The sequence below is a fragment of the Phlebotomus papatasi genome, chromosome 2 (genome assembly GCF_024763615.1).
Source record: "Phlebotomus papatasi isolate M1 chromosome 2, Ppap_2.1, whole genome shotgun sequence".
In the NCBI taxonomy this organism is placed as follows: Eukaryota; Metazoa; Arthropoda; class Insecta; order Diptera; family Psychodidae; genus Phlebotomus; species Phlebotomus papatasi.
The window spans coordinates 98609460-98632798 of record NC_077223.1 but is presented as its reverse complement, the minus strand read 5'-3'; the positions used below and the strand labels follow the sequence as shown (position 1 = coordinate 98632798).

General features: G+C 37.6%; 1 protein-coding gene across 1 annotated transcript; it reads left to right on the top strand.

The window, feature by feature from the left end:
- Positions 1-51: 51 nt before the first annotated feature.
- Positions 52-20648, top strand: LOC129800353 (citron rho-interacting kinase). The gene is made up of 6 exons (XM_055844675.1): positions 52-370; positions 431-528; positions 585-880; positions 7598-9251; positions 13903-15490; positions 18954-20648. The coding sequence occupies exons 1-6, from the start codon at positions 175-177 to the stop codon at positions 20480-20482; spliced, it is 5361 nt and encodes a 1786-aa protein (XP_055700650.1). The 5' UTR covers positions 52-174; the 3' UTR covers positions 20483-20648.
- Positions 20649-23339: the final 2691 nt, after the last annotated feature.

The window sequence follows — 23339 nt, the reverse complement described above, 5'->3', positions numbered from 1 at the left end:
CTATGTTTGTTTTCTTTGTAACCGTTGGCGCTGCAATCGCTGTCATGCAACTGTCGTTTTCAGTTCAAATTTATACCTGTGAGCGGTGCCGCGAATTTTCTCAGTATTTTCTGTTTTTCCTTGTAAAATAATGTCCAGTTTTGTGTAAAAGGTGTCCAAAAGTGTTGTGAAATAATGTCCAAGCCAAGGGAAGCAATTAGTGTGCGCAATACGCGTCTCACGAAGGCTCTTTTGGCCAAAAACGATACGGCGTCCAAGGAGACCCTCTCCAAGGAAAAACTTCTTGATGCGTTTATTGTTCTCTACGATGAATGCAATCGCGAGAAAATCAAGCGAACTGACCGAAATGTTGGGGATTTCATCACGAAATGTAAATATAGAGGGAATATATTTATTAAATCATGTGCTGATCGAGAAAATTTCCTTGTAGATCGCCCAGTAGTCGAGGAAACAAAGATGCTTCGGGTGAACTTGGGAGATTTTACTGTGAAAAGTCTCATCGGGAAGGGATATTTTGGGGATGTACACGTAAGTTTTGCATTAAAAAATGCACGGAAAGTGTGTTACAGGAACCTTTCTTGCAGTTGGTTACAGAGAAAACAACAAATGATGTGTATGCCATGAAGAAAATCGAAAAAACGGCCATCACAGCGTCCCAGGTGAAGGAGGAGAGGGATATCATGGCCATGAGAGCCTCAGACTGGATCACATCGCTCCAATACGCCTTCCAGGATGCCAGGAATCTCTACCTGGTAATGGAGTATCTTCCAGGAGGAGATCTACTGAGTCTAATGATCAGGAATGGGGCATTTAAGGAGGACATGGCTAGGTTCTACCTTGCCGAACTAACCCTGGCTCTCAATGCTCTCCACACCATTGGGTAAGTTGAAAGATTCAATTTTTCACTGAAATATTTCAAAAAGAACATTATCATTCATTCATTTTCATTCATTCATTTTCAACCGCTTATCCCTATTGGGGTCGCGGGCCCATGACATCCAATCTAGCAGCCCACGCCTGTCGGTCCTCCGCCACTTCAGGAAGATGTTCGGGTTCGATCCCGAGGCGTTCCAAGGCAAGATTCTGAATTTGATTCAGCCACCTTGTCCTAGGTCTGCCTCGAGGCCGAGGTCTCCTCACAATGGCTTGCATAGCTTTTCTGGGGAATCTTTCTTCATTCATGCGTTGAACATGTCCATACCATCGAAGTTGTGATCTCTCAACCCGAAGAAGCAGCTCCTCGATTCTTAGTTCCTCACGAACGGCCACATTCCTCACTCGATCTCTACGAGTGATTCCCTTTACCGCTCGAAGGTACCTCATCTCGGCAGCTTGTACTCGCGATCTTACCCTTTCGGTCATTACCCAAATCTCATGACCATAGGTGAGAATAGGAATGAACACAGCTTTGAAAACCGATAATTTAGCCGATCGACTAAGCTCGACCTTCCTCAACACGCTTCTGCCAAGCTCCCTCATTACTGCAGAAGCCTGACCGATTCGCGACGAGAGTTCTGCCTCCATCCTACCATCACTCGTGAATAACACCCCGAGATACTTGAACTTCTCCACCTGTGTCAATGAGTCTCCACTAACATGTAGAGTGCATTTCACAGATTGTCGGGAAATCACCATTACTTCCGACTTACCCACGTTCACCTTCATACCTGTTTCGGCACAAACATTTACAAATCGGTCAAGTGTGCGCTGAAGCTCTTCTTCGGAAGATCCAAAAAGAACCAAATCATCTGCATAGAGGAGATGGCTCACCCTGAAATCCCCAATACGAATCGCATTCCGCCCCCGACTGCGTTCCATAATCTTGTCCATGTATATTATGAACAACAATGGTGATAGAACACACCCTTGGCGCAGTCCAACACTCACTTGAAAACCTTCCGATTTGGATCCGTTTACACGAACACAGCTACTACAGTCTCTGTACAATGACTGAATGGCTCCTACCAATTCTTCATCCAGTCCGTACTCGTGCAGTACATCCCAAAGTTGTTCTCTCGGTACTCGGTCATATGCTTTTTCCAAATCTATGAAACAAGCATAGAGTGGAATTGCATACTCCCAAGCCTTTTCGACAATCATCCTCAGGGTAAAAAGCTGATCCGTGGTGCTTCTACCAGGTCTGAAACCGCATTGTTCCTCACCCAGTCTTGGTTCGACTATTTCTCGACATCTTCTCTCAAGGATTTTGGCATACACTTTGCCGGGCAAACTCAGAAGGGAAATTCCCCTATAATTGGAGCAATCTTTCTTGTTTCCCTTCTTGAATATGGGTACAATGACCCCAACTTGCCAGTCCTTTGGTGCTCTCCCACTTTGCCAAGCCACCTTAAAGACACGCGTGAGCCAATTGACACCCGCTATACCCATGAGTTTTAGCATTTCGGGACGTATTTCGTCAATTCCTGCAGCTTTTCCATCCTTCAATTTACTAATCGCATACAGGACTTCACTCTCTGAAGGACTACTTTCCTCCCTGCCTTTACTCCTGGGTACGTCATCATCAGTGCCTTGCTGAGGATTGAGCAATTCTGAGAAGTACTCTTTCCAGCGATTTAAAACCTCTTCCTCTTTGGTCAGAAGATTCCCTTCCTTGGATGTTACTCCTTGGATGGAATTGCTCTTCTTCCCTCGGAGTCTTCGGACTGTTTGCCAGAAAGTTTTGTTTGCCGACCTATAGTCAAGCTCCAGCTTTTCACCGAACTTTTTCCACGCCTCCTCTCTAGCGGCTTTAACTGCGAGCTTTGCAGCCTTTCGCGCCTCAACATAACGATCACGAGAATCAGAATCCTTACGTTGTATGTACAACTTGTAAGCCTTCTTTTTCTCTCCAACGGCTTCTTTTACTCCCGGTGTTCCCCACCAAGATGACCGTTTCACGTTGTTCGTCACATTAATGCGCTTAACGCCACAAGCTTCTGTAGCCGAGGCCAAAATGGCTGTTTGGAAGCAGGCCCATTCAGCCTCTATGTCAGAAGGAGACTGTGGAATTTGTTCAAACCTTTCCTGTATGCCCTTCACAAATTTTTCCTCAACGTCTTTCTTCTTGAGACTCTCCCACCTAATGCATTTAAGCACTTTGCTCTTACCCTTAGGTAGAGCGGGAGGATCTTCGTTGAGGTTAATTTTTGCAAAGAGCAGGTGGTGATCAGTTGACAGTTCAGCACTGTTAAAAACTCGAACGTCTTGGACAATTCTTCTATCAACACCGGGAACCAGGACAAAGTCAATTATTGACTTAAGTCCTCGTTTTGTGTCTTCCCAGGTGTATTTATGAATCTCCTTGTGCTGGAAAAAGGTATTCATGATCGAATAACCTTTGATTGCGCAGAAATCCAGCAACATTTTACCGTTCGGGTTCTCACTCTTATCCCCGTTCTTCCCAATCACACCCCTCCATGTCTCAGAGTCAACACCAACATGGGCATTGAAATCCCCAAACAACACAACTGAATCCGCTTCAGAAGATGCCTTATTCAGGACTTCCTCCACTTCATCTAGGAAAGCTGGGTACTCTGACGATGCGTTCGGTGCGTACACCTGCAACACCGCCAGGGAAGATCTCTCAAGTTTGATCTTGATACCCATCACTCTCCCACTGTGTGTCCAGACATCACAAACCCTGTCTGACAGCCGAGGGCTTGTGAGTATCCCCACACCCGCCTGTGCAGACATTTCCGGTGCCACTCCAGACAGGAAAAGTTGCCACCCTTCCTCAAGATCCACAGTTCCACTACCTCTTTGCTTAGTAGACGAAACACCAATTATATCTAATTGGAATCTTTTTGCTTCGCTCTTAAGCTCCTGGTGCTTCCCTGTGAGTGAAAAGATATTCCATGTAGCCATTCTGAAGTGCCGTTGTCGTCGTGGTAGGCTTGTCAAACCTGATGTCACTCCAGAGCCTCTTCCATTACTCTGGTGCCCTCCGACCCCGGGACCAGCGGTTGAAGCAACAGCTTGTCCATTGTCTCGCGTAGGTCGTTTCCGGTGCAATCCGTCCGACATCCGAGGCTCTTTGTTGTGTTTTTTTGCTGACAGGTTACTGTGACAACAGGGTGCAAACCTGATGCACAGGCCTCCTTACCCAGGAGACACGGGATTTGGGGTGGTCCGCGGTTTAGTATTCACTAAGGACTTCTCGTAGACGCAAAGATGCCGATACGTGCCTATAGCTATTTCCAAACAAACTATAGCCAGTTCTAAAACCAACTACAGCCATTCCCTATCCGCCACCTGGGACGCGCCCGATGGGTACCCCAACCACACGGGAAAGAACATTATCCTGAAAGGGAATTCTATAGCAATATGATAATGTCATACGACATTCTCGTGTTTCAAAATTCTGGAAAAGGATAGCATAGATGCCAATGAGCACCAAATGCCCATTGAAAGGATCTCTGTGAAACTCGATAATGTCATATGACATTGTCATACTGTTACAGAATTCTAATACTGACCATTTTATCTGCATGATATTGATATCACTTTATTGATTACTTTGGAATGTCTTTTATTGATAACTTCAGAAAATGAAATCGTGAAGAGGTTACTAAAGAAAATGTTGGTTATGTTGGATTTTGCCTAAAATATTTCCCGTGTAAAGACATTAATTCTTCTGTTTAATAAATTTATTTCCAAATATTAGATCATATTTCACATACCCTTCAAAAATCTAAATAAATTTCGAATATTATAAACCTAGAATTTTCAAAACAGAAGCAAATGTGAGGTTATATTTAACTTAACCCAGAAATATGACCAGCGCACAATAACTTTTGTTTGTAAACATGTTTTCAAAATTTCCTATGAGAATGAGCGAGATGACTAGATCTAGATCTCACTCATTCTCATTTAACTGCCAAAAACATGTTTACAAACAAAAGTTATTGTGCGTTGGGCAATATCACGTTATAAGTTAAAATGTTAAAGTCTGATGTTTTTTTTTATCAAAGCAAAGTTCTCATGTCACTATCGCTATTCGCATTATTCTAAAGATAAACTAATCATTTGTTTTTTATTCTAATAAGCGTATCATTTTCTAACAACGATTCCAGCTTGATAAATCTTTAGCCAAGAAGTATTTTTTTTTCAAAAAGAACTTTTTTTATCATAAATAGAATTTGCATTATGTTTTTGAGTTTAACAATTTCGAATTTCAAAAATAAATTTCTTGGTCAAATGAATGTATGAGGCCAATAGAATTTGGAATTAGTTTTCGGTTTGAAATCGGTTCAGTCTTGTCGAAAATTCCAAGACCTTTCCAACGAGCCCAAACATGACCCCATTCGATTGATTAATACGCTCTAGAGAGTCTTTTAACCTTTGATCTTGAAAAGCCGTTGTTAGGAATGACCAAATGGTATTTTCGAATATGGGCAAAACGTCCACCGGGATAATCTCTGAAACATATAGTAGACTCTCGCTCAATCGGCTCTTTTTCAATCGGGCGGAAAATTTTGTTGGCAATTTTCACGTTGAATTATGATGCTAATTCGCTCAAATTCGCTGCAGTTCTTTCTATTTTATCGTGATTCTTTATAATTGAGCGCTATTTGTGGAATTTACAAAGGCTTTGACGCCCAAATCTATCGATAAACCGGATGACATTTCGCCCCAAATACCCATTTGAGAGAGAGTCTACTGTACTGATACGACTACTCGGCTAGGGTAAAATTAGGTAATTTGGAACCATTTACAATTTGGGACATTTGAGATTTTCTAGATTTAGATAAAAAAAATTAGTAGAAATGTAAGTTATGATGAACGGTAAACATAATCTTTATTAAGTTATTCGGATGATAATCGAAATTATTTTCAAAATAGTTGTACATTTAAAAATTCATAAATTTGGTCTTAAAACTATTAGAAATTCAATTCACATTATTCCAAACTTTTGAAGTGCTCTTTTGATTCCATGAATTTTTAGATTTTAATTCTAACTTCAAAATTTTTTAATTTATTAACGTTAGAAAATGATACTCTATTGCAACTTTTATAGTTGTTACACGAGTTTTTTGTATCGTTCGAAAATGCAAATGATAAAACTTAACTCTTCAGTTATTATTTTATAAATTGTTTTTGATTCTAAAGGCTTTTAATTAGAATTATAAACCGCGTAATTGGCATAGAATTATGTCCAATTCAACTGTCAAGACTTTAAATATGTAACCATTATGATTATAGCACCTCATACTCGAACCTAAGTTATTTTGGTTTTTTTTTAATCTAAAACATATTTTTTCCTGTTTTTTAATTTGACAAACTTAACTATAATACGGTTTAATAATAAAGTCAAACTATTTTTAGGATAATAGAATTAAAGCCAAGAGTTCGGGCATTCCGCTGAAATGCTTTTGCCACCTTTTTTACTGCTCTAACTCTACGAAAAGAGCAGTATATAGGGTAGAGTCAGCCCTTTTGGCCATGTAAGCACTTTTGGCCACCTAAAGTAAAATCACATTGTAAGGCAATTATGAGTTTATTTAGAAAAGGAAAATGGGTCTTCTTTCGTGACCTCTAATCTAACGAATCAGAAAACCATATTTGATTTTGTATCGATTATAATGATTAATTCTAAGTTATTGAAAGAAATTCTCGACAAGGTAAACAATCACTAAAAAAAACATGGGATTCTTAAGAAACTTGTTAATGTTAAGAGAAATTGTTTTGTATTATTTCATATTTTTTATGAAACTATTTGATGTTATTCAATGAAAGTCCATTTCTTAATTAACTAAATTTTATTGTGATATCATCCTTAGTAAGATTTTCTAACAAATTAAATGAAAATCTGTTGTGGCTAAAAGAGCTTACTTTTTTCGGCTGTGTAAGTACTTTTGGCCATTCATTTTTCCATACATTTTACACGTAGTGCACCTCGCGGATTTCAGTAAAAACAATCGTGACTTTTGACTGATTTTTATATCAAATAGAAAATGTGCAAAAAGTCGTTTAAAGGACTTATGCTGTGTATTTGTAAAAGTTTTCGAGAGCTATTTCTTCTGTTATTTTATTAAAATTCTATTGGAAACAAGTGGCTAAAAGTGCTTACGCACAATGGCCAAAAGTGCTTACAAAGTGGCCAAAAGTACTGAAACATGCATAGTTGCATAAGATGCATTTTTCACTAAAATATCCAAAAAATTTTGGGAATTCTCTTGGATTATATTAGAAAGAAATGGCTTTAAGGTATCTTTGTACAAAATTTCATTCTATTTAAATAAAGATTATAAAAATTACAAGCACATGAAACGTTAAAGTGGCAAAAAGTACTTACTTCACCCTAATCCCTTGATTTTTTTTGAAAGCTCTTAGAATTTCCGATAAAGTATACCGGTTCCAAACTTTTTTGAATCGGTAATGAACCGGTTCATAACCGATAAAAAATTTTTATCTGAAAATCAATCCTATTTTTAAAACTATTTTGGGGGATCTTTTGAGAGATTTATGAATCGGTTCAAATCGGTTGAGTACCGGTAAACGGTAAATGATGCGAACGCTTTGTCTGGGACGCTTTGCCACCCCTTTTTTTTAAATATTATTCTATCCCTGAAATATTCGTTTAAAATTTCAAACTTAGATACGTCCATCGGGATGTCAAACCCGAAAACATCCTTGTTGATCGCTGTGGACACCTTAAGCTTGCAGATTTTGGCAATGCTGCTCTGATAAATAAAGATGGAAATGTGATTAGCCTATCTCCAGTCGGAACTCCCGATTATATTGCTCCGGAACTTCTCAAAGCGCTTACGAGCACCGGGAAGGGATCAAAGATGATTCACGATGCCACTTGTGATTACTGGTCTATGGGAATCATAGGGTATGAGTTGGTGACGGAAGTTACGCCCTTCCATCATGAGAATGTCAATGAGACTTATGCCAAGATCCTTGCCCATTGTGAAAAATCTTCTTCAGCTCCCAGACTCAGGTATCCTGAGCATCTGGAAACTAGTGAGCCTTTTAGGCATTTAATTGAGAATCTGCTGAGTGGACCCGAAAAGCGATTGACGCACGCTAGAATCCTCAAACATCCTTTCTTCAGGGGTGTTAAATGGAGTGAATTGCGTCAGCAGGTTCCTCCAAATATTCCCATGCTCAGCAGCGATGATGATGTGTCAAATTTTGAGGATGTCGAGAGGAAGAGCAAAAGAAATACTTTTGTCACGAAGACTTCAGCTTCAGCTGGTAGAACTGGGGAGTTTTCTGGGGAAAATCTGCCATTTATTGGATACACTTTTATCCATGAAGAAGCATCAGTGATTCCGGAAGAACTTCAGCGTCCCACGGAAAAGCATTTTGAGGCCAGAGTCAAGGAAATGACTCGTCTGGGAAGGGGTCAATGTGAAGAAATCCGGTCACTTCAGAGCAAACTCCTCGGTGCTGAGAAGAAGGTAACGGAATTGAGTTCAGTTGAGGAGAATTTCAAGAAATCTCGCGAGGAAGTGGCTTCACTGAGGGAACAATTGAGGGAGAAGCTTGAAGAACTTGCTTCATGTCGAACTGAAATTAAAACCCTCAAAGGTTCACTGAAAGTTGAAGAAGAGCATCGAATTAAATATGACAAATCCATCACAGATGTCCTCCAATCTACCTACAAGAAATGGGAAAACACAAAGAATCTGTCTGATCAGAACTATGAGAAGCAAATTGCAGAGAAAGCAACTCAGATTGCACATCTCAATGAGAAACTTTTGGTCAATGAGAAGGAGTTGGCGGCCAAGAGTACAGAGTGTCAGCACTTCTTGACCACGATTGAGAATTACCGGGAGAGGCTGAAGAGCTCCAAGGAGCAAATGGCCAGCGATCGTGCCCAGTTTGAACGAACAAAAAAAGATCTGACTGAAGTGTACGACAGTAAGATTCAGGAACTCAAAAATAATCTCAAAATCCAAGAAGATAGTCAACGGGATGCTGAAAAGACCATAAGGAAACTCAAGCAAGATCTCGAGGCCAATCAAGCCAAGCAAACTTCCTTCCAGGAAGCCAGGAGAATGTCACAACGCGCCACTGGAGATCTGAGGGAAAGAATTAATGAGGAAATCGAAGAAAACCGGCGAATCAGGGAGAAAAATTGTTCTCTAGAGCGAGAATTGGAGGATTTAAGGGTGAAATTTGACGATCTCGAGAAGGAGAATCAAGCACTTCATGCAGAAATTGAGAAACAAACCGCAGAGAGTCATCGTTCATCACTTGCACAGGAGGAGAATTTCAGAAGCTGCAAAGGCAGTTGGCAGGTAAGGACTCGTTTATTTTTTTTTTTTTTCAAATTTAAAATTATTTGCAAAATTTCTTGTAAATTCCATTTAATTGTTTAGGAATTCAATTTGGTGAATTATTTTTCTGAAATTAATATATTGTGGATATTTTCGTAAGGCTTTCAGGCTTCGCACATTACTCTAGCTTCGAACATTTCATAGTTTTCCTATTATTCCTTTCATAAATCTGTCTTAACTTTGTTCAGGAATTGTGTGACTTAATACTAGCTTATTAAAATATATTGCTACTGGGCTCAAACAGAAGTAGATTTTGATTCTCCAATAGTGTCTTGGATAAAAGGTAAATGGGACTCTATTTGCACAAAAAGTCGTTGAAGTTCGAAAAATTCAAAATCAATTTCGAATTTTCATACTAAATTTTTTTCATATACTAAAGCTGGCAAAAGAGTTACTCAGTGATTATGGAGTGATTAAATAATGGGACAAGAAGAGTAAGCGTAGTTGTAGGGGAAGATTGTGAAGGTTCGTACTAAAAAAGGAGACCAAGATTCAAGATTTTTTACTGAATGCCACACAAACCGAATCAATTATATCACTATGTCAAAAAAATCTCTTACTTATTGGGTTCATAATTCTGCCTCACAAAATTCCTGTAAGTCATTGGATTTTCCTCTACAGGAAAATGAAAATGTAGCTGCATTTTTTACGAATGTGTCCGGTTTAACTCTGCTTCGTACCATATTTTCCAACCTCTGTAGGCCTAATTTTCCCCGGAAACATTACACCGGACACAAAAAATTGGGCATCACTATTTAGATGGAACTTTCATCTACTTGTTTTCACCATTTGTAGAAGGTATCACGCATTAAAAAATGAATTTTAAGCTATTTTTCTAACACATGTTTTTTGACACTCGGAAAACCATTTTTGTGCTTCATTCTGACAGTCAGTTAAGTGTGATTCTCTCATAATCACACCTATTGTAGTCCTCGGATTTTCTCTAACACTTGGTCTTACGGAATATATTTCGGGCATAACTGATTTCAAAAATTATCAGCCACCAATTTAAAGTGAAATGTGGGAAATTCCATTTTAAAACAAGGAAATTTGAATAAGAAATGCACAAAATGTACCGAAGTGGTAATTAATGAATCACATCTATCATAAGCATATTTAAGCTTACTGTTTGATATGTCATTGATTGACACATTTGACATTAGCAAAACAAAAAAGCATCTTGAAAAGTCCTAATTTTTTGGGAAAGAGTGTGTTTTTTCTTGAAAAATGATGAATATTTTACTAATTTTTGTAAATTGTTCTAAGGAATTCTTGGATTGGATGAGTGAAATATCCTAGAGTGGCTTACAGGATTTGAGGTGTGGCTCAAAACATTGTGGTAGCCTCAGCGCCAGAGTCGGTAATCGGAATCTCGCTTATTTCCTCTCGATCCAACATTAGAAACAACTTCTTCTGGGATAAGAGATAATGAGAAAGGACAGAAAAATGAAAGATTGCTGGTAGGAAAAGGGTTTTCTTAAAGGTTTGCAAACCAGCGTGGTGTGTGATCATTGCATTGTGATTCTCAGATTCCATGTTCAAAGATAGCATCCTGAACTTCAAAGTGCTGCTCTAAACTAAACCCTGAAAGTTAGGAGAAAAATACTGAATTGGAGGAACCAAAAGTATTAATGATTATTGAACCGAAAGTAACCTTGTAGAAGAGATTGAAAATACAGTTGGATAAACTATATTCACGAATCGATCTTTCCCAATGCTTTTTAGAGAAATTTCGCTAGAAACAAGAAATTCAAATTTTAAGACGAGAATAATGCATTTAAACAAGTTACTAATTCCACCTGTGTCTCTTCAGAAACCAATAGGCCCATGCCTGTCCAGCCTTCTTGTTTATCTCCCAACTTTCCGGAACCTTCTGACCAACGCTGATTGCATATTGGTATGCCAGCTCTCGGGTTGCTTATAGTGTAAGCCCAAAATTGAGCTTGCAGGCGGCCAATAGATAAGCCACAAGGTTCTTTTCCTGGGTCATGGTGAAAATTTGCCGTGACGCAAATTTGTTTATCATGTCCTTCTTCTTTAACCCCATCATTAGAGACACCTCCTGCGACTCCGGCAATTGCTTTTTAACTATTTGCAGCCTGGAATACAAGGTGGTCTTTGGGATTCCGAATATCACGGAAGCATCTTTGATTCTCAGCCTGTTTGATACAATCTGCTGTAGAGCAACCTGCATAACTTCCTCATCTCTTTCACCTTTAATTCTGTCGTATTTTGTTCTTGATTTTCCCATATTTTCGAAATCAAAAGATTTTTCACAGACAATTTTTTTCACTAATCCGAAACACAATATCCACTGTCAAAGAAAAAAGCAACAACAACAACAAATGACGTAATGTCAATTTTGACAGATTTTTTTACGAAGCAACAAAATTCAATTTTCTAACCTGCAAAGGTGGTACATTTTGTGAATTTTCCTAAACCTACAAAAACGACCTCCTTCGAGCAAAAGATTTTCACGGTAAATATTAACTCTGATAAACCCTCTACAACGTAGAATAGTTGTTTTTTTGAGAAGACACTTGAAGTGTGAAAAAATGCATAAAATATTTGTCATCAGAATTACGATTTTAGGCCCATTTTTTACTTTTGCTTCTTGAACCCAGGAAAAAAGTCCTAGGCTCCCAAGTTTGTCAGGAAATGTGAGATGTTGGACTAGCTTTGCGAATATATGACTATGGATGAAAATCATTTAGTAACTTGGAAAAAAATCAACTTTTACGAACCTGCGACGTTACGAAGGTGCAAAACCTTCCCCTACTGTTTTTTTTTTCTCACAACAATGTGAAGACCGTCACATTTTGACACTTGAGCACTTCGAAATTCGAACAGGATGTACCTCAGCCACTTTGCGGAATTATTAAGAAGAAAGAAAGTCTCTTTTTTGGATCTTCAAATAGATTTTCGAATTTTTGAAGATCTATTTGTGGATGGAAAGACTAGGTCAAATTCATGAAAGGAACATGCGAAAAATATAAAGTTTTTGAAGCCAGAGTATGTTCGAACCCTGAAAGACTTCCCCTATTTAGCCGAAATAATTTATAAAAATCAATGAAATTACTTTCAGAAAAACTAATTAAAACTGATTCTGTGGAATCTGATTTCAAATGAATTGATTTTGTTGGATTTTTCCCGAATAACTGCATATGGAAATATTTTGAAAATTACTCAAGGAGTCAAATAAAATCGACATTTGAAATTGTTAATACTGAGGAGCAAACAGGGCATCCGCTAACCCAGAGAGTCATTCATTTTTAATATTCAACATTTTTGCTTCAAGTGTGTCTTGGCTGTGGAACTTAATCATTTTTTTTGGGTCTTTAAAATGGAAATAGCGGCCTCAAGTCGGAGTAAAAGACCAAGAAAATTTCAAGATTTTGGTCTTTTGAAATCAAAAAATCAAGATCAAGATGTCAAATGTGTCAAAATTTTTCTTGTATCTTAAAACCCAAGACACATACCGTGTGGATTTCAAGATTTCTAATTCTGGAACCAAGACTTCAAGACGTCATTTTTTAATATATAATTCCAACCTCTGAATGATTAACCTCTTTTATTTAGCGAATGTTCTAACTTGACTCTCTGAAGGACAGAAATACTGTGGAACGTATCCTGTTAAGATTTTTTTCATTTTTATTCAAGTGAAGTAAAGAAGCACATGCTCAGCGAGGGAATTTGCTTCTCTACTTTGATTGCGATGGTTCCACGCAACACAATCAAACGATCCACACAACAGTCTGAGTGTCTCGACTATGGAACTTATTTTGACTTGGCCTTTCTGTTTCTAAGATTTATTTAATCAACATTACAGTAGACTCTCTCAAATTCAGGCATTTGGAACCGAAATGTCACCCGAATTAGAGAGAAATTCGAGCGTCAAATTGTTTGAGAAATGCAACGATTTTTTGTTCTTCTGCATACTCATTCCTATCGTTCAGTAAACCTTCCCGATTTGAGAACTCTCTCCGTTTGAGGTTTTTCCTTTACCGATTCGAAGGTATATCAGGAAACAAAACAGCAGAGTGCAATAAATTCTATTCCAACTTTCAGGAACAAATTTGTATAAAACGAAATCAACTCAAATTTGTACACATTCCACTGTATCTAAACGGTTCCAAAAGAAAACTCTAACAAAAATGTAACTGTATTTTGTAACGAAACTGTAAAGAAAACTTTTTGGAACAAACAAATATCTTCTCTAGGTACAAATTGATTCCGAAAAAATTTGTTCCAAGGAAAACTTGTTCCAATATTTTGGTCAGTGTCCAAAAGTTTTTACCGTGTATGTTAAGATTACTCGGTTTTTTTTTCGAGTTAACCTAGTCATCTGATAGGAGTATCTCAACTGTGGAACTTGTCCTTTTTTCTTCTATTTTATATTGTGTCCTCCGAACTCGGAGGCCTCATTCTGATCAATATAGCTAATGCTGTAACTTGTTCCATATTTCGACTTTGGTCTGAGTTTGTTAGCCTTTTCAGTTAAGGAATAAGTTCCACAAAAAATGATCTGACAAATAGGTTCCACAAATGTTTTCCACAAAAAGTGAAATTTGGGGAATAAACGTTTCATGAAATTTTGAATCCTAATTCGTAGGATCTCAATCTAGCTGTTGAAGATCACGATCAACTTAGGTCAGCCCTAGAGCAAGCAAATGAACGTGTTGAAGCTGAGCAGAAGCGTGCTGATGATTTGCAGGCTATGACTCGTCGACTTGAGGCAGTAATAGCTCGCCTAGAGTCAACGGACGCCGGCAAAAGCTCCAGCATGGCATTGGAACTGGGAAAAGCGCAGGATGTGGCAGAAGCTAAGCAACAGTATCGATCGGCGATGCTGGCAACGTACAAAATGGAGAAGCAAATTGATGATCTGAATGAGCAGTTGAAGGTTCAAGGACGGAGACTGGAATTGAAGGTGGAACGCTGTGAGCGTCTGGAGAAGCAAAAAATGGAAATTGAGGTGAAGTGGAAGAGTAGTTTGGAAGCAGTTGCCAGTAAGGATAGAGAGATTGAGCGATTGCAGAAGGAGATTGAGCATCTGAGGAGGTCAGTGGATAAGGAGAATCAGCATTGGAGGACTTCCGAGAAGGAACTGATGAACCAGAAGACCCTGGTTGTTGAGCAATTGGCCAAGATTCAGAAGTTGGAGGAGATTATTGAGGAGGGCAAAAGGACTCTTCGGGGCCTTCAGCAGAAGAGTGAATCGGCGAATTTGGAGAACAAGAAGCTTCTCCAGGAGATTTCGCGGGAGCGTGAGGATCTCCATCGGACAAAGGATAGTGCCAGTGATGTCCAGACTGAACTGGATAATCTTCGGTTGCAGTATAAGTATTTGAAGGAGGCTTGTAATGTCATGGAAGTCCAACTAACTGAATTGGAGGGCATGGTTGAGACGGAGAGGAAGAGAAATAGCCAGCAGAAGGCAACAGTTGATGAATTACTAGTGAAACTCAGAGCTAAAGAGGAGGATTTGCTGAAGCTCAAACAAACTGTGCATACTCTCGAGGCTGACAAAAGAGCCACGGAAGCCAAGTGGCAACAGACTCAGAGTGATTTGGTTGATGCTCGTGATCAGCTTGAGGATGTGTCCACCAAACTCACCAGTGAACAGAAGAATCTCCTGGAAACAACTACAAATCTTCTCGATGCCCAGGAACAAATGGAGCTGACCAAACTCGAGGTTGACAATCTACAGATGATCAGCAAGAACTTCCACGATGAACTAACAAAAATGAAGGAGGAGAACACGAGGATTCTCACGGATCTCTTCACAGCAAAAGAGGAAATTAGTAGACAGGCGCATCAGCTCAATGAAGCTTCCATTGAGATTTCCGAACAGAAACACGAGATTGAGCATCTCAATGGGCTTTTAGCTGAGCAGAAGAACTACTACGTGCAGCGAGATATCAAATCTGAAGCGACTCTGGCGCAGCACAAGAAGCTCATTGACTATCTTCAGGCCAAAGTGGAGGAATTGTCGCACAAGAAGAAGAATACGCTGCTAGACAAAATTTTTGGCGGATCAGATTCCAGTCGCAAGGAGAATCTTACGCCGAATGTAGCTCTGCTGGAGTCCACGGGAAAGCTGAAGCACACACAGGAGCAACTGATGAGGGAGAGGCATCGCAATAGTCAGTTGACTGAGAAGCTCCTCAAGGCGAAAACCGAGATTCGATCGATGAAAGGTAAGTTTGATTTTTTTTTAAAGTAGATTGAGATCGTGGAGGAATTTTGGAACATGGCAATGATGGGGGTCCCCGAAAGTCCCAAGTCTCTATCTCTAACCGTTTGACCTATATAGAAGGGGAAGGAAATTTTGAGGGGTGGAAAAACGAGGAGTTTTATATCCTGTTTTCTCTGTAGAGTTCGAGCAGTAAAAGTAGAAATGCAACAAAATATTTAAGACCGTACTCCAAGGACGTAGCCAAGATTTTAGTAAGAGGGGGGAGCTAAATTTGAAATTATATCAGACTGACTAATCCATTAAATTATGTCGAATAATCTTGAAAGAAAAAAACTTTTTCGAAGGCATATTTTTTTTATTTTTTATATAAATTTTGTTTTAAATCTAATTTTAATCAAATCTTGAGCTTATTGAACAATCAATAAAATCCTTTACTAGGACATCATATCTTTATTTTTAAGATTTTTTTTTGGAGAAAGAAATCACTTTTAAATTGTTTTTTTTAATTCATTTCTTTATTTTTTAACGATTTTGACAATTTTCCACGGATCTAGACAGATGCACAAAAATGTTCTTATGGATCTGAGCGATTTTTTTTAGGAAGGGGGAGGGGTACTGCACTTTTAACTTGAAAATAATGTCCGAAAAGAAATGTTAGACCAAAAAGTCTTATTTGACTAGACTTTACTTGAAAATCGGCATAGGGTAAGTGTACCAAATTCCGGTCAGTTTGCAATTTCGGCCACTATTTCTGTTCCTCAAATTTCCATGAATTTTTAGTTTCTGCATATTCTAGAGATTATATAATGGAAAGAAATTAACCAAAAGTGACTCTTGCACAAACGAGATGATGTGAAAAGACATTAGAAGTATTCCAGAAGGGCAAGGATATATGAGAATGAAATAAAGACGATAAACTGTCTACAAGGTTCCAAGCAACACTCCTTAAAAAGAAGTAACAAAAAAATTCAATATGCAAAGGGCTTTAATTTTGGACAGGGTGATTATAAGCATCAATGATCTAAGTTTTAGGTGCGATATTTTCAATACTAATTGATTTTTTTGTTACTTTCTTTTTAAAACGGTTGTTTACAAACTTGGCAAGCTGTTTATTGTCTTTGTTTTTACTAAAATTAGTCTTAATACGTTTAAAAATGAATTGATATGTAGATGTGAATTTGATTGTAAATTTGGACACTTTGGCTGTAAGTTTGGACACCTTTGTTATTTATTTGGACAGCTAATTCGTCTCAATATAATGCCCATTGTTCTTCATTTCAAGAACCTATCTTACAAAGTCCTTTTCCTGTTCATGTAAAGGAACCGTAAAATGTCACAAAAAGTCCGGAATCTTTCCATATCATTTCATAAAAGTGAGTTGATTTTCGTACTCCAAGTTCGTGCAGATTGGCGTATTCCTTGGCCTTTCCGGGAGTCTTTTAAGGCTTTTCTCGCTACATCTCTTTCGTAGAGATGATGCTCCTTTGTTTCTCCAGGCATTTGTCCAACCTAGTCATCACAAAAGCTAAAACTTCACGAAATTTCGTGAGAAAAACACCTGTCCAAAATAAGAATCATCACCTCACTGGTGAATGTCTTAAAAAATTTCCCATTTTTCACACGAAAAATATAATTCACAAGGCAAATCTCACTTCAGGTCAAATGTACAAATCACTACTAACATGAATCAACACAATATTCAATGAATATTCAATAATATCACTCAAAAAAAGCGAAGAAACATTGTTAGTACTTCAAGCATATTTAAATAAGACTGAAGTAAACACGAAATTCTGTGATATTTCTCGTAAGCAATTGCTCACACTGAATTTTCAACAAAGCAATTTCAACTCAAATCACATTCAAAATTTAACGTAATTAGTATTAAATCTTCCAAAAAGAACAAGTATTAAGATAGAATTCATTACTCAACAAATATTGGAGTAAAAATCCATAATTTTAATCAATTTTTAGTGTCCAATTTTACCCTCAAAGTGTCCAAATTTAGAAACTGTCCAAAATTATGAGCTTTTACCCTATTAAAATTTATTACATTTCAGACCTGAGGCTTTCGCGCTTACATGCAAATATGCCGAAATTTGCCACACTTACCCTAAATTATTTTAATGTAATTAAAATAAGAATTAAATTTGGGGAAATTACAAGTTAATCCTAATCTTGATTAAACTGGTGGATTTCGCTAGCTAAAAGTTTACTAAGGATATCAAAAAGACTTTTTCTTGGAAATGGTTTTTTCAAGACTAAAAAATCACCATGTTACTTTTTCTGAAAATTCACTGAAAATTCAATTCTAGATCGATTTTATTTAGGCAGATGTGAGTAGTTTGAGAGATTCCCTCAAAGCTCATTTGTTAGTACATGACTGTTCTCATGTGCTTCTCTAAAATCAACTTTTCTTTGTGTTGGTCCTTGTCACGACTGTTTAATGGTTTTAGAATCCAGTGAAGATTTGGGAAGGCAGTCGAGAGAGGAATCAGCACAAAGAAAAGTCGATAATGCAGAACCACTTTATAACAGTCATGTGCTAAAAAACATGTTCAGTTTCTATAGGAATAATGGTGCTATTCCAATAAAAATTAACATGATTTTTTAACACTTTACTGCTCTCGTGCTTTTCTGCATAATCGACTTTTCTTGTTTTGATTTCTGTCACGACTGTTTAGTGATTTCGGAACATAACGAAGATTTATAACGAAAACATGTTCAATTTTCATTGGAATAATGGTGATATTTCAATAAAAATTGACAGGTTTTTTTTGTATAATTTTACTGTTTTCATGCTCTACTGCATATAATTGCTTTTTTCTTGTTCTGGTTTCTGTCACGACTGTTTGGTGATTTCGAAACTTGACGAAAACTGGGGAAAAGAGACAACTACCATTAAAAAGAAAAGTCGATTATGCAGAAACATACGAGAACAGTAAATTGCTCGAAAAACATGTTATTTTTTATTGAAATGACACCATGAAACTAAAAATTATTCAATGAAAAATTGAACGGGGAAATCTTTCGTCTGAACATTGTTTTTAGTACATGACCGTCATGTACTTAAAAACATTTTTTTTTAGCACTTTACTGTTCTCAAGGTTCTCAAGTGCCTCTGCATTGCCTACTTTTCTTTGTATTGGTTTCTGTCTCAACTGTTTACAAAATCCTCGTCGTGTTCCAAAACCACAAAACAGTCATGACAAGAACCAACACAAAAGAAAAGTCGATTATGTAGAAGCACTTGGAACCATATCATTCATTAAAGTGCGTTGACTTCGGTATTTCGAATATGTTCGGATTGGCGCATTCCTTGGCCTTTCCGGGATCCTTTTAAGGCTTTTCTAACTACATCTCGTTCATAGAGATTATGCTCCTTCATTTAGAAGCACTGGAATAGCACCATAACACCAATAATGCTTTCATTTTTTAAATTGTATTTTGGGTAAATTATGCAGAACCTTCAGCGCCAGTTTGGGATGAAGTGAAGCAGGCCAGTGATGTGGAAGTTGAACAGGAACAGCGAAAGGACTTCCAGAAGCGCGATGAAGAGAAGTTATCTCGACATTCCAGTGGGAAACGGAGTTACAGGATGCATCATCTGGAGATGACAATGGAAGGAGAAGATGAGCCCAATGTTAACTGTCTCGTGTGCCAGGATCCCATTATGACCAGCAACACTTTCTGGCGCTGCCGTGTCTGTCAGTGTACAGTGCACAGGAAGTGTCGTGGCAAGGTGACTTCGTCTTGCGATGGTGAATCTCTTCTGCCGCCTCTGGAAGCGATTGATGAAGTTGATGCTGTTCGTTCCGAGAGGGAAGTTTGTGAGAGTTTGACGGGGGATTCGTATCGAGGTGAGTTGCTGTTCAAGCCGACAGATTTGTCTCCACCAGTTTTGGTCCACTGCATTTACGAAGTGAATGACGATACCATTTTGCTGGGATGCGAAACGGGACTGTATTCTCTGCATCTCCGGGAATCTCGTCAATTGATTCCGATTGGTGGCCTGGAGTGTGTTAATTATATTGCGATTACGCCTACACTGGCCAAGGTGATTCTTGTGGGAAATGGTGGAGAATACCTCTATCAGTGCGATCTGAGGCATTTATTGGCCAGAGGAAGGCGGCTTCCAGGAGTGCAGCAGCCACCGGAAAAGTTGGAAGTTTCAATGTTGGATCTTCCTTTTGCCAATCGTCAGAGTAACGAACGCTGGCACTTTGCTCGGATTCATGGGGACAATGAATGCCTGGATCAGGCCATGGTGATCGCAGCTACAACTTCCCGGATCGTCATAATGCGCTTTGACACGGAAATTGGGAAATTCAGACCGACACGAGCTCTGGATACTGCAACTCCTGTAACTGGTGTACTTTTCACACGTTACACGGCAATTGTGAGCTCAGACAAATTCTTTGAGATTGATTTGAATTCCCTGGCCGCAGAGGAATTTGTCGATTTGTCCGATTCGAGTCTTGCATCAACGCGTTCTTGGCAACCTTTGGCCGCCTTTCAGATCACCGATTGCGAATTCTTGCTCTGTTTTGCTGAATTTGGAGTGTTTACGGATGAATACGGATGTCGCAGTCGTCAGGAAAATATCTCCTGGACATATACTCCAACGGGATTCTACTTCCGGAATGGCATTCTCTTCATAACTCACTTCAATACCGTTCAGGTCATGAGAATCCGAAGGATGTCCTCGAGAAATTCTCTAAATGCAGGTCAGGATGGTGAAGGGGCGATGAGAATTTTTCTACCACTCCCAAGGCCCAAGATACTCAACAGTGCAGGAAAATTGGGTGTTTATGTACTAGTGACGGAAAATGAGACAGATGAGCAGAAGATTGTGCTCGTAGATGGAGCTAAAGCCTTTGGGGATAGCCTAACGGGTTCTCTGGATACTCTAACCACAATTTCCAGTACCACTTCATCACCCACAACTTCCTCTTCCGGATCTCTCAAGAGAGTCAAGAGTATTGCGGTTTGAGTTATTTGCTTCCCGGACCTATTTTTATTTTTACAGCACACACTTAATTTTTGTACTTGCCCACATTTATTTGTCTTATCTTTCGTGCTTATTTGATTGTTGTATTGTATCTTTTATAATCTGAGGAATCTTTTGATAATAAAATCCTGAAATTTCCAGTGAAAAATCGTTGAAGATCATTTAAAATACGAATTGCTTTGAGACCCTGCAAATTTTTCACAGCTATTGAGTTCAGTTCAAAAACAGGAAATACATTGAAATTCCTCAATAAGGTAAGTAATAATTCTGCATTTACATTTTTTGTACATTTTTCACATTTATTCTACTTTAAACTTTTTTTGTACTTTATTTTTTTATGATTGTACTTTAAAAAATTTAATTTACTTTTATTTTTTATTTCTATTGAATTTTAAAGGATACAAGGGTAAATGTCCTAATTCAAAACAATTTCCAGACGCTTTAACTTTGACAGAATATTCAACACATTAATTTCATTTTTTTTTCTGAAGAGAATTACATAAATTTACTCCTTGACTCTTCTAGAATGTTACTGTTTAGTGAAAATTCTTTAGATATAATTTGAAAACTTCTTAAATACAATAAAAATACGCGAGTGTAAAATTCTTCTATTGGAAACATATTAATCCAAATGGAGACAAGGGAAAGTTTCTAATTGGAGACAAACAGTGTAAGTGAAACCGCGACGAAAGGCTTCCAAAACCTTGTTGAGTTACTCCTGAGTGCAGGATTTGTTCTTATTCCTGGTCTTTTCTCATTTCCCATCTAAAACAATGGGAAAATCTCTCCAAAAAATCATATTTCTAGGGTTTCCTATTGAAGTATTTGCAGACACTTCAGAAAAACTCTTATTGTTCACGAAATAAGTAATTATTTCATTTGAAAACTTCACGTACGGTTAACAATAAAGATTAGTACTTAATTTAACTAAAATGTGACATGAAATATTAAACAAAACGAATAAACAACAGTCACCTTATTGCGTTTTTCATTGGAAAACATGATCAATCGATGAAAAATTCGAAAGTGAAAAGGTACACTATTAATTTTTCTGAGAAATTAACAAATTAAAATTTGTGAATATGAGTGGATTTTTGCTTTATTTGGAGCAAAATTAACTAAATAATGAAACTGTGGTTATTGAAAATTATATAATAATAATTTAGTACTGTATTTATTATGGAAAAATGACGTTTCCATTTGGAGTAGCGAAAAGTTTCCATTTGGAGCAGGTTTTGAATTAGCTTAATTTACCCTAGGGATTAATTCTTTTTTTGTTTTCAATTTTACCTGTAGCTGTTTTGAGTCTAGATTTACTGTAAAAATTGTATTCAAACGAAATACGCATGTTAAAGTGTAAATCGAATGTAGGATCGACCTACAGCAAGGCAATCATTCCTTATTTATCCTACTTCATATTATGTCCTGCAGTACTGCAAGGCTTTCGTACAGCAGACTCTCAAATTCTGGCGAGAAATTCTGGCGTTCGACTGTTTTAAATGCAACGATTTTTGTTCTCCGACATAAATACTCCTTTTGCATACTCACACAATCATTGTAAATTCTTCAAAAATGCCTCAATAATGAAAAATTACAACATAACTAAGAAAAATCGTGGCAAATTTGAACATATTTGCTTTAAAAAAAATTAATTATTAGAGTAAACACAACTAGGGTAAAATGAGGTAATTTTAACCATTTACAATTTGGGACATTTGAGATTTTCTCACTGTTTTAGAGATTCAAATGGAAAAAATCTGTTCCTTTTCTTCTTAATCGTCTTTTTCTTCTAATTTCGCGATCTTTGTTTTCTCTTTGGTCATCTGAAAAAATGAGAAAATCTCAAGTGTACCAAATTGTAAATGGTTCCAAATTACCTCATTTTGCCCTATTCATTCATTGAAAACTTTATTGTAGTCTGATTGAAAAAAAGGCTTTATCTCCTATTTTTAAATGGATCTGAGCCTTATCGGCTTTATCATAATGTAATTTAGCTTGACAATTATTTTATGAAGCTAAATTCTGATAAGGTCTAGTTCCATTTAAAAATATAACCAAAATTAAAGTGCCTCATTTCCTCTAAAATTGATTTTTCTTATGGAAGTATGAAAAGAAAATTTCTTTTACAGAACAATTTTATAAGATATTGTACTTCTCCCTTGTAAATAACAAAAAATCGATTTTTCGTGCATATGGATTATTCTTTAACTCTTTTGTGTCACACTTTTATTCAGCAAGTGAATTCATGTAAAATTGAGTTTTCCTAATGCTTTATGATCAAATATAATAGTTCTGAGAGGAAAAAAATGTCCATTGCGTGAAAACTCGGAAAAACTCCGGGTCATATATGACCCTATTGTCCTCAAGGTAAATGTACATACCATTTTCAAAATCTATATCACGGGCTTTCTAAAAGTTTTTGTGCTTGAAGTTATTAATTTGGCCAAAACCATGGCAAACTGGATTGTTTTTATGAACACTGTACTCCTGGTGTTCAAGGAATCTTCCTGGTAATCCCTTGAACAATCACTGTCACAATATTTTGAGTGGTACTTGGCAAAAATAAACATATCTACATATTTATTCACACACAATACAATTGCACAATATGAAACGCTTGCAGAATACTCTAAAATATTGCAAAATATGTTACAATTCATCAGATATAAGATGAAATGTCCAAGAGCAAGATATTTTCCTCCTGGATTTCACAAAGAAAAACAATGTTCCAACTGTCCCAACTGCATTGTTGGCACGAAAACACTTTCATAAACTTTTCCTTTGCCGACAATAGGGTCATATATGACCCGGAAAATTCTGCGCGCTTTTCTGGAAAATT

Bases quoted from the DNA above. Each gene is read 5' to 3' on its own strand.
- LOC129800353 (XM_055844675.1), top strand. From the start codon at position 175: ATGTCCAAGCCAAGGGAAGCAATTAGTGTGCGCAATACGCGTCTCACG. The intron at 881-7,597 runs GTAAGTTGAAAG...TTTCAAACTTAG, and splicing joins AATGCTCTCCACACCATTGG to ATACGTCCATCGGGATGTCA. The intron at 9,252-13,902 runs GTAAGGACTCGT...CCTAATTCGTAG, and splicing joins GCTGCAAAGGCAGTTGGCAG to GATCTCAATCTAGCTGTTGA.